We start from the raw sequence: 12,350 nt of genomic DNA, 5'->3' as shown, positions 1-12,350 counted from the left end.
CTTTACTAAGTGTATTAGTAATTGACTGACCCGGTCTCTCCAGATCTCCTAACAGTACTATTTCTAGGGTCAATTTTAGATCAATGCTATGCATTTTCAGCCATTCCTGAACCTGAGACCAGAAACAGGCTACCTGAGGGCAATAAAATTGATTCTGTATCCTCACAACAAAATCTGCAGAGCTTCGATGATTTTATGCCCCAAATATTCAACATTTTGTTGGTGGCAAAAATTCTATATAATAATTTTAGCTGAAAAGCACTAAGTCTTGAATCTTGCGTTGTTTTATATATCAACTCATACACCCTGTACCATGGAATCGGTACATCAAAAATCTCTTCCCAACTATTTTGCACATGCCGTTCATTATTTTCCATAGATTGCATAGCCCCTCGTTGATTATCCCTTACTCAGTTTCACTATGCTCTGCTGCCATTGACTCCTACAGATAGAGAACAGAGTCATGTTTATTTTCCTTGAGATAGAGGGAAATTAATGCTGTTATGGTGCACAAGAGACAAATGATTCAGAAGATACAGATGTAGGATCTTCATTTGATCACTCTTTTGTCGCTGAGAATTTTTGTAAAATTGAAGATGTATGTATCTAGTGAGCCGCAACCTAACTCATGACACAAAACATGTAAAGGAACAACACAAATAACTGTAGGCCTATAATTTCACTCAGTTATGTTGCTGTAGCTTTGGCTAGTGTCACAAAAAGTTGATCCACAGAGCCCTCTCACTGCCCTTGTTATAGCCATAAGAGTAGCACTGAGAAAGTGAATATCCATCACTGTCTGTCTTGCCATAGACGGGGGGGTGATGATATCGCAAAGTTCTATCAGTGTTCAATTAACTGACATTGCCCTTCAGCCTGCTGAGTGGATTTCCTCACTGACAGATGGCTGCTGTCTTTTATCTCAACCTTTGATTGACTCTTCATTAAGAACTAACTATATGCTCCTCTAGAGAGACCGAGAGAGACTACTGAGGAGTTGACCTCTGTTTGTTTTGTTATAATGAAGTCGTATAGAAACATACTTTTTTTCTCTGAAACAGCCCAGAGCCCGGGTCTCAGCTGTGTGTCTCAGTACAAATGTGTGTCTATGCTGTGTTAACATTTCCCCAAATATTTTTTTTTGTTTATGGCATTTTACAACTGCCTGTGTTTTCCCCCTTTCAGATCTGGCCTTTATTGTCCCATTTGTCACAGAAGCAGAGTCTTTACTCTGAACCCAAACATTTAGTGTGAGTCCCACATGGCACCCTATTCATCGTATGCACCACGGTTGACCATATGGCCCTGTTCAAAAGTAGTGCACTATATAGGGACAGACGTTTTTGTGCTGCTTGGCCTAGGCTTTATATGTTGTTTTATTATAGGATTTTTACAAACGTCATGGCTCAGAATAAACCATCTGTCTAGAGTTGAAGACATAACTAAGTGTCTGACTGAAACACTTCCACTAACCTTCACTGTTAGGATGCTGCTGCAGGCTCTGTTCTAAATCCCCAGTCTGTCTGTCTACCTCTGTGATGCCTCTGTCCTTTCATACTCTGATGAATAGGTTAGGCCTAACTCCTGACAGTACACTTGATGCTAGAGGCTTTCACTTTATTTTGCCTTTACCAGAGGGGGATGTAGTACTTTATGGTGAGAGCCAGCCCATTACTTTACCACATTCTTGCTTTTGTTTACAACACTCAACATTTACCTAACACTTGGCCACACTTAATACTGACTCTATGCTCATTTTCGGTCTCTGATTTCTGTCTGCTCACCCTAGCAAACATGGAGCTAGTTGCCACTGCCCGTAAAGTATGAGAGATCCCACTGGTACGGTGGCTCCTTAGGGACACACTTTCCCCTCTGTGTGTAAAATATTTGTGCTTTGTTGGCTGTCTTATTACGTAGCAAAGCAGGTTAGTTTTAATTAACAGAGCCTTTCAAGCACTGTGGAAAAATCGGCTTTTCATCCTACATTCAGAAATCAGAGAGCTCTCATTTAAAAGCCTGAAGAGCGTAGCTGACTGACCAGGTAGATGATCTTTGACCCTCCTTGACACATGAGCAACCAATGGGAAGAGAGTCTTGAACCTGATCTGCCACTTAAGCCTTTATGGTTATTTTACCATGGCAACAGGGAACACCTCCCATAGCGGGCTGTCAAGGAATGATACCAAGTAAGCGTGAGCTCTCTTTCTCTCCTTTTCCCAACGTTAGATTCACATGGATTTAAATCCCTTAGGGATTATAGGGAAGCAGAACATTGTCAAATGCTTTAGTAATGGTTATTATTATTATTCAGCGCACGCCTGTGTGTGTCCGCCTGTGCGTATGCGTGTGTCTCAGAGTGAGCGAGGGATGGGGTGGGTGTTTTGTCTGAGCGGTCCCTGTTTGCTCTTATAGGCATCAGCAAAATGAGAGATCACTAATGACATTGTGCTGAACATTAGCCTAGCCTGAAGCCCTCAGACTTATGTAAACTGCTGACTAGAGTGACAGGCTCACAGACCAGGACAGTGCTGGAGGAACTAGTTGTTGAAAACAGAATGACACTCAGTGCAGCAATGCTCTTCCCCCCAGCCTTAGACAGATCTGGTACCAGATCTGTCTATTTCCCTCCAGATTAGCTGGGTCCTCAGAACCCCTGGAGCCTGAATCAGTCAGGACAGGAGACACTTGCATGGAAGGAACTAAAGAAAATACTTTGTGTCAGAGTCCATTCTTTCTCACCCTCCAGCTTAGAACGGACATGCGAAAAGAATCGCCTGAGCCTAAGAAATCCACAAAATATAAATCTGTGGCCCAGGGATTACAAGTGCTGCCTGCCACGCAGTTAGGATGCTGCTGAATGTGGACTGAAACGAGGACTCATCTGCTCTGCAGCCACTTGCGCATGCAGCACACACAGGTTTATTGGGATAAATCTTGTCCTGGAGGCAGAGCTGAGCAATTTCCACTAGATGGGCCAATTTCATAGTCAAAATTGTTCTTCAAACTTCTTGACGCACGGATACCTTTAGCGGGATCATTTTCGTAAACAACCGCTGAATTGCAGAGCGCCAAATAAATTAAAAAAATGCTACAATTATTTATATTCATGAAATCACAAGTGCAATATAGCAAAACACAGTTTAGCTTGTTGTTAATCCACCTGTCGTGTCAGATTTAGAAAATATGCTTTACAGCGAAAGCAATCCAAGCGTTTGTGTGAGTTTATCGATCACTAGACAAAACATTAAGAACACCTAGCAGCAATGTATATTGGTCACGAAAGCCAGAAAAGCAATAAAGTTAATCGCTTACCTTTGATGATCTTCGGATGTTTGCACTCACGAGACTCCCAGTTACACAATAAATGTTCCTTTTGTTCGATAAAGATTATTTCTATATCAAAAATACTCCATTTGTTTGGCGCGTTATGTTCAGTATTCCACAGCCTTAGGCAGGTCATCAAGGTTTGACGAAAATTCCAAAAAGTATCCGTAATGTTCGTAGAAACATGTCAACGTTTTTAATAACCAATCCTCAGGTTGTTTTTAACATCAATAATCGATAATATTTCAACCGGACTGTAAACTATTTAATACTGGAGAGAGAGAAAATGTTGAGCAACCAGTGTCGAGCGCATGAACCAATGTAAGGACCTCCGTCTATCCACTGACGCGTTTTGATAAATCTCGCTCATTTTTCAGAATAAAAGCTTGAAACTATGTCTAAAGACTGTTCACACCCTGAGGAAGCCATTGGAAAAGGAATCTGGTTGATATCCCTTTAAATGGACGAAAGGCAGGCAATGGAACAGTGATTTTTCAAAATAAAAGGCACTTCCGGGTTGGATTTCCTCAGGTTTTCCCCTGCAAAATCAGTTCTGTTATACTCACAGACAATATTTTGACAGTTTTGGAAACTTTAGGGTGTTTTCTATCCTACTCTGTCAATTATATGCATATTCTAGTATCTGGACCTGAGAAATAGGCAGCTTACATTGGCAACGTTATTTTTAAGGGAAGTTTTAAAGGAAAAAATCCACCCAAAACCACCAATTCCTATAATTTACAATGTTAAATAACAGTAATATGTGAGAACAATGTTTTATTGTGAACAAATGTTTCATTTTGTCATTATAATAAGGTTGGTAGCAACATGTGAAAAACATTGGAAATCTGTTGCAGCTCAAGTCGACTACAAACCCCACAATGCAACGCTTTCTCTATTGCTAGCTAGCAAACTTAGCTACATACATTAATACCAAAGTCAATATCAGCATATGAAGTAGCTAGTTAGCTGTGTAATCGCCTAAACAAACTGCACTATCAATTTAGGTGTCTACAATCTCACCATGTACAAACTGCAGATTGATGTGCCTTGCAGAGTGGAGTCTGACATTCTCCAAGGCCGTGCAACGGCACTATGCAATGCATCCTGGACTAAAGAGGCTGACAAATAGGAGAAATGTGGTGGACCCTCTGTTAAATGACACATTTCTCAAGGTAGGAATATCGCAGAAATATGATCATTGGCTCATTCAGGAGAAGCCAACCTCCAGCGTTATGACATTGGCCAGTATTAAAATGTATAATAGATGTTTTTACAATCTAAAAGGCACATTCTTATTAACTTCCAATGTCGTGAGAGCAGATTTATTGCAATGTTACGCCATACCTGACAACATGTCTCTCTGCTTGAATGGCAATAGCCATCCTGAAACGCACACATAACAAACCACAACACAGAAACTGGGGAACGTAACAGCAAGTTGAGAACAAGTTCTCATTTACAATTGCGACCTGGCCTAGATAAAGCAAAGCAGTTCGACACATACAACAACACAGAGTTACACATGGAGTAAAACAAACATAGAGTCAATAATACAGTAGAAAAATAAGTCTATATACAATGTGAGCAAATGAGGTGAGATAAGGGAGGTAAAGGCAAAAAAAGGCCATGGTGGCGAAGTAAATACAATATAGCAAGTAAAACACTGGAATGGTAGATTTGCAGTGGAAGAATGTGCAAAGTAGAAATAGAAATAATGGGGTGCAAAGGAGCAAAAATAAATAAATACAGTAGGGGAAGAGGTAGTTGTTTGGGCTGAATTATAGATGGGCTATGTACAGGTGCAGTAGTCTGTGAGCTGCTCTGATAGCTGGTGCTTAAAGCTAGTGAGGGAGATAAGTGTTTCCGGTTTCAGAGATTTTTGTAGTTTTTTCCAGTCATTGGCAGCAGAGAACTGGAAGGAGAGGCGGCCAAAGGAGGAATTGGTTTTGGGGGTGACCAGAGAGATTTACCTGCTGGAGCGCGTGCTATAGGTGGGTGCTGCTATGGTGACAAGCGAGCTGAGATAAGGGGGGACTTTACCTAGCAGGGTCTTGTAGATGACCTGGAGCCAGTGGGTTTGGCGACGAGTATGAAGCGAGGGTCAGCCAACGAGAGCGTACAGGTTGCAGTGGTGGGTAGTGTATGGGGCTTTGGTGACAAAACGGATGGCACTGTGATAGACTGCATCCAGTTTATTGAGTAGGGTATTGGAGGCTATTTTATAAATGACATCGCCGAAGTCGAGGATCTGTAGGATGGTCCGTTTTACGAGGGTATGTTTGGCAGCATGAGTGAAGGATGCTTTGTTGCAAAATAGGAAGCCAATTCTAGATTTAACTTTGGATTGGAGCTGTTTGATGTGAGTCTGGAAGGAGAGTTTACAGTCTAGCCAGACACCTAGATATTTGTAGTTGTCCACATATTCTAAGTTAGATCCGTCCAGAGTAGTGATGCTGGACGGGCGGGCGGGCAGTTGCAGGGAGCGGTCGGTTGAATAGTATGCACTTTGTTTTACTTATATTTAAAAGCAGTTGGAGGCCACGGAAGGAGAGTTGTATGGCATTGAAGTTCGTCTGGAGGGTTGTTAACACAGTGTCCAAAGAAGGGCCAGAATTATACAGAGTGGTGTCGTCTGCTTAGAGGTGGATCAGAGACTCACCAGCAGCAAGAGCGACATCATTGATGTATACAGAGAAGGGAGTCGGCCCAAGAATTGAACCATGTGGCACCCCCATAGAGACTGCCAGAGGCCCGGACAACAGGCCCTCCGATTTGACACACTGAACTCAATCAGAGAAGTAGTTGGTGAACCAGGTGAGGCAATCATTTGAGAAACCAAGGCTATCGAGTCTGCCGATGAGGATGTGGTGATTGATAGAGTCGAAAGCCTTGGCCAGGTCAATGAATACGGCTGCACAGTATTGTTTCTTAAGATATCGTTAAGATATCGTTTAGGACCTTGAGCGTGGCTGAGGTGCACCCATGACCAGCTCTGAAACCAGATTGCATAGCGGAGAAGGTGTGGTGGGATTCGAAATGGTCGGTAATCTGTTTGTTGACTTGGCTATCGAAGACCTTAGAAAGGCAGGGTAGGATAGATGGTCTGTAGCAGTTTGGATCAAGAGTGTCACCCCCTTTGAAGAGGGGGATGACCGCAGCTTCTTTCCAATCTTTGGGAATCTCAGACGACACGAAAGAGAAGTTGAACAGGCTATTAATATAGGTTGCAACAATTTCGGCAGATAGTTTTAGAAAGAAAGGGTCCAGATTGTCTAGCCCGGCTGATTTGTAGCGGTCCAGATTTTGCAGCTCTTTCAGAACATCAGCTGACTGGATTTGGGAGAAGGAGAAATGGGGAAGGCTCAGGCGAGTTGCTGTGGGGGGTGCAGTGCTGTTGACCGGGGTAGAGGTAGCCAGGTGGAAAGCATGGCCAGCCGTAGAAAAATGCTTATTGAAATTCTCAATTCTCACGGATTTATCGGTGGTGACAGTGTTTCCTGTCCTCAGTGCAGTGGGCAGCTGGGAGGAGGTGTTCTTATTCTCCATGGACTTTACATTTACCCTGGTAAACAATATAATATTGCTCATAAATGCACCAAAACAATATAACATTCAGAATGGGTGAATCTTTCCTTTAATTTAAGTTTAGGCATGTGGTTAGCAGATTTTCTGACTTTGTGGCTGTGCCAGCTAATGACTACCCTGCAGAGCTGCCTCCAGTACAAGAGTCATCCCAATAAATGGCAACCTGTGCAGCACACAGGGTGCTTCAGCATCTAGTGGACAGATTAGGTAGTGTTCATTGTATTCTGATAATGGCATTCTCCCCTAGTGAGTTTGTATGGTGGTTTTGTTAGTAAGTGTTTGTCCTTATAGTAATCCTGAAACCACAATAATGATCCTTGGTGATATTCCATATACTGAGAAATGCACTGTTCTGTTCCTGTTCCCCAGAGGTACAGACATCCTCTTCATACCATCCATCCACCCATCCATTTTTGTTTCTCTGTTCTCTCCTTGATCTTTGAGTTTGGCAGTGCAGTGCATCATTTCAGTAACATTCCTGAAGCCTGAGTAATGACCTATATCAGTCCTCCTGTGCTGTCACGTATGGCTTATTTTCTCTTCCATGTACTTGTCTAGCTCTAGCTAGCAGTTTCCTACATTATATTGCTTTATAGAGCAACTCTAGCAGCAGTCAGAAAGCGGTCAATGGCAGTCCTGCAGTGTTGGGGATGTTTTAATTGGAGAGAGAATCTGTGGCGGTCGGGGGACACTTGAACTATTAAACTTCCTGAAGGATGTAGACTACAGTCAGACAACTTCCTGTGAACTAGATAGGGCCATACAATGATGTGGATGTCTCTATGGGGCAGACAATGCAGTTTCACTTCCACCAGCAGAGGGCGACAGAGAGGACAACCTCTCCATGACATCGCCCATATTATTCCTCCTCTATCATCAAGGACAAGTCACTGATGGTCTTACCTGTCTTTCCCTACCAATCCTCCATACAGTCATTGACCAGTGTCCATGATTTTGAGCATTCAGCTCAAGAAATAGGTCATATAATGCATAGTCACATAGTAGCCTACATGTAGAACAGGACAGTCCAGCTTACAGTAATCATATCACTAGGCAGAGCAGGCTGAGGGCAGAGCAGGCTGAGGGCAGAGCAGGCTGAGGGCAGAGCAGGCTGAGGGCAGAGCAGGCTGAGGGCAGAGCAGGCTGAGGGCAGAGCAGGCTGAGGGCAGAGCAGGCTGAGGGCAGAGCAGGCTGAGGGCAGAGCAGGCTGAGGGCAGAGCAGGCTGAGGGCAGAGCAGGCTGAGGGCAGAGCAGGCAGGATGTGATGGAGTTAGATGATGATGTGGATTACTAACACGGACCCTGCTCTGCCACAGGCTACAGAGACACAGCTAACGACCTAACTACTGCCCCCTGGGAGGACGGGTGTGTGTGTGTGTCCGTCCATCCGCCCGCTGTGTTAATGGCTCCCTATGTGTGTATAAATCAGCTCAAGACATTTTTGTGTCAGTGTTTGATTAAGTGCTGCTGTAACTGCTGCAATCAATAAACTGAAGGTAAATAGTCTCTGTTTAGAGATGGTATTTGGGAGGGTTCTCTGAACATAATCATGAGTTTGTCTCAGGCTATTCTTTCAGTACTCTCAGACCATAGATATAGAACAGTTCTATCTATCTTCTTCTAACTATGTCTGAAACTCCGCGTCATTTAGCGATCAGGGTAAAACGGATTTGAAGGTGTTCAATTAATGAGATGGATGCTTTTGAATAAAGTTGACATTTACTCCTAGTAAAGGATTGAGCCATCCCACATGCTGCAGTCTCCTCCCTGTCTCTCTGGTATCCTGATGCTGCTAGCCTCAGTGCAAAGCAAATGGAACGTGTGCCGTCAGTAAGATAGATGCTGTTGGATGAGCCTTTTCTCATGCTTTTCACAGGCTGCAGTCCCATCTCTGTTTCTTTGGTACAATAATGCAAACCTCAGTCGTCTCTGACTATTGTCTCACAGTGATAATGCTAGCCCCCACACGCCACACATAGCTCTCTAGTGTAGTGCTAGTTATTTAAGGGGCCATAACTTTACTCTTGATCAGTGTAATAAAGCACTGCTGTGTGAGTATGCATACAAACATGAGAGGGATGGTTTCTAATACCAGTATGTGCGTTCTGTTTTACACCTCCCTGTATATAAACTAAGGGTAGATGGAAGCTAGAGCAGGGAGACTCGAAGCAAACTATGTATAATTTCGGCAGCTTGCATGAGGCAAAGCAGAATTGATTTTATGCTTTTGTTATGTTGGAACAAAAGCTTTCTTAACTCTGGGTGGGTGAGCTAGTGATGGTTTTTACTGAGATAGTTTGACAGCATGCTAGACAGGCTGCAGGGGAAAATTAAGCCAACACAATGTTGAGGTATGCTAGTGTTATGGTGTGACGTGCCGTGCCAAACACAGTAAAAATATGAATTTACATACGTATTCATACATATATTTCATGATTATACGTAATGCAGTGTAAGTAACAGTAGTGGACTATAAACTGTGTTTATATCCTGGGCCAATGACCACCAGGCTAGGTTCCTTTCGTTTTTTCCTCCAGCAACACCCTGAATAAACAATGATTGATCAGAGGTGACATCACAGGTGCTGGCCTCTCCCCTCCCTCTGTGGTGGACAACCAATGTCCCTAAGGACATGTCACACCAGGCTGGCAATGCAGGAACTGCCAGCATCCTCCTGCCACACACACACACACACACACACACCACTGTGTTTGACAGCTAACCCTTGGACAGAAGGGTTTAAGGGGGAAGCTGGTCTAGCACTGTCATCACAGAGCTGCACAAGCACCCTCACAAAGGCACGCGTCACGCAGACACACACACACACACACACTGTTGATGCAGAAGCGTGGTGAGGAAATACTTTAGAGCGCGTGCTATAGATCATGATGCTGAGGAAGCTGGTGTGTAAGAAGATCTGTGCCTGTAAGAACCAGATGCTATTTATAATATATTCTCTTTACGTGGTGTGTCTCTCTCTCTCTCTATTCCTCTCACACTACCTACCGACATCTCTCACGATGTTTTTTTTCCTCCTCTCTTTTCCCCAATTGATCTGCCTTTCTCAAATTCTTCTCTGTCTCAATGTCTCTCTCAGTAGATATATACTGGTTTGATGGTAATTACAGGTTAGCAGTCTGGTGGAGGAATGGAGTGTTGTGAGGAGGATGAGTGGGGGAAGACTGAGCTGTGAACGGGGCGTTTCTCTCCGTGTGCCTGCCTGTTGCTTTGTTTATGGAGATATCGGTCTGGTTGTCTGAATGGTGACTTGTTTTGCTGTCTTTCATAATTATCACTAACGTTACTATGGTTATAGGGACACAACCTTTGAACAGGCTTTGTTTAGCTATTTTTAATGTATGAATCCCTCCAAAGAAAAAAACAGTTTTTATCATGTGCAGTTTGTCTTCCTGCTGAGGAGTACATTACCGTTCTCTCACATAGCTTTCTGTGAAATAATGTTGGCTCCAGGCATCTCTCCAGGATCATATTTTCCCTTCATTCATAATCCCTCGTATAAACCGGAAAACTGTAGCGGTGACAGAATGACTTGTATTCATGTAACAGTGACAATCCAGATGAATTGAGCTACACCCAGCATGGCAGATGGGTGGGTTACAGCACGCACACACTCACCCCAAACAACAGGGTCGAGCTCAGTAGGCAGGAAACAGAAGTGAAACTGGAACATACTAGGCTAGGTGTCCAATATAAAATGCTTGTTTTTGTTTCCCTAAGGTGTGTTCTAATGAACATGGTGGTCACCAATGCAGGAATTATATAACTTAAAACTGGACTAACACCACTCCTCTCCTCTCGCCCCTGGCAGATAAGAACTTTGATGATGAGGACTCTGTGGATGGGGGCCGGTCCTGCTCCTCTGCATCGTCCTCCAAGGCGCCCCCCAGTGGGAGGAGGACTGTAGCTGCAGCTTCTGTCCGCAGGCCCAGCTCTGCCACCGGACCCGGCAAGATCTCTGCTAAAGATGCTGCTGCAGGAGCAGTAGATGAGGAGGACTTCATCAAGGCTTTTGAAGAGGTTCCTACTATCCAGGTAACTTGCACAGATAGGGGTTCTGTGTGTGTGTTTGCAGTATAAATTGCTATCAACCCCAGTCAGACTCCTGTCTTTCCTCTCCTCTCCAGATCCACTCCAACAGAGAGATGGAGGACAACCTCTCCAAGGTCCGGGAGGTTCTGTCTGACGACAAAAACGACTGGGAGCACCGAGTCATCGCTGTAAGGACCACAACCACTAATGATCAATGTCTGCGTGACCATCTCAGCACCTTGTACTGTATATTCTGGCTTTGTTGATAGTAGTAGCCTATAAACAGTCAGAAACTACGGTTGTAGCGTAAACGTTTGTGCTTCCTCTGTCTAGCTGAAGAAGGTGCGTTCTCTGCTCCTGGCTGGAGCTCTGGAGTATGATTGTTTCCCTCAGCAGCTCCGTCTGCTGGAGGCCCCTCTGAAGCTGTCGGCTAAAGACCTGAGGTCCCAGGTGGTACGAGAGGCCTGCATCACACTGGGGTAAGGACCTGCAGACACGCAAACCAGCTTTCAACCTCTCTCTTCCACTTCTATGCCAAGTAGAGTTATCTACCCTGTTGAAACTGCTGCTATCTCAGAGTGGTTGAGTAAGGCTGACCAGAGGCAGTGGTTAGATATGTAGCAGCTCAGTGAAATGCCACAGTAAAGTGGTGACATTAAAGGGAGTGAAGCTCCTCGTCTACCTGGCCCAGTTTGTAAATCAACCTGATCTTTAAATGTGTATCTTGACTCTCTGCTCTGCTGCACCTCATCACTACCACATTAGGAGCACATCACTGACTGACAGTTAACAACTCTGAGTCTGGACAACTTGAATTATTGTAATGTTTATGTGTCAATTAATCCCATAAGGGATGGGTTGCCAATTGGCGATTTGACACGAAAATAAAACGTCATTCATTTTGTAGTCTGCTACTACTTCTGCTCCATATCTACACTGAACAAAAATATAAACGCAACATGTTAAGTGTTGGTCCCATGTTTCATGAGATGAAGTAAAAGATCCCAGAAATTGTCCATACTCACAAAAGGATTGTTTACATCCCTGTTGGTGAGCATTTCATCCTTTGTCAAAATAATCCATCCACCTGACAGGTGTAGCATATCAAGAAGCTGATTAAACAGCATGATCATTACTTACAAATGTGCAACTTGTGCTGGTGACAATAGAAGGCCACTCTAAAATGTGCAGTTTTGTCACACAACACAATGCCACAGATGTCTCAAGTTGAGGGAGTGTGCAATTAGCATACTGACTGCAGGAATGCCCACCAGAGCAATTGCCAGAGAATTGAATGTTCATTTCTCTACCATAAGCCACCTCCAATGAATTTGGCAATATGTCCAACCAGCCTAACAACCACAGATCACGCGCAACCACGCCAGCCC

At 43.9% G+C, this 12,350-nt stretch overlaps 1 protein-coding gene across 32 annotated transcripts in view; it reads left to right on the top strand.

Annotated features, from left to right (window-relative positions):
* LOC129816583 (CLIP-associating protein 1-A-like) overlaps positions 1 to 12,350 on the top strand; it is a 124,012-nt gene that overhangs the window by 78,729 nt on the left and 32,933 nt on the right. For 29 of the 32 annotated variants that reach the window (XM_055871222.1, XM_055871221.1, XM_055871230.1 and 26 more), the window contains 3 exons: positions 10,742 to 10,965; positions 11,058 to 11,150; positions 11,296 to 11,441. In XM_055871222.1, the coding sequence (XP_055727197.1) occupies positions 10,742 to 10,965; positions 11,058 to 11,150; positions 11,296 to 11,441 (463 nt within the window). Of the gene's footprint in view, positions 1 to 9,720; positions 9,838 to 10,741; positions 10,966 to 11,057; positions 11,151 to 11,295; positions 11,442 to 12,350 lie in introns of those variants that run through there. The other 3 variants (XM_055871255.1, XM_055871254.1, XM_055871243.1) reach the window with 2 other exon arrangements.

The sequence above is a fragment of the Salvelinus fontinalis genome, chromosome 19 (genome assembly GCF_029448725.1).
Source record: "Salvelinus fontinalis isolate EN_2023a chromosome 19, ASM2944872v1, whole genome shotgun sequence".
Lineage (NCBI taxonomy): Eukaryota > Metazoa > Chordata > Actinopteri > Salmoniformes > Salmonidae > Salvelinus > Salvelinus fontinalis.
Note: the sequence above shows the minus strand (reverse complement) of the source record. Positions and strands in the feature narration are given on the sequence as shown.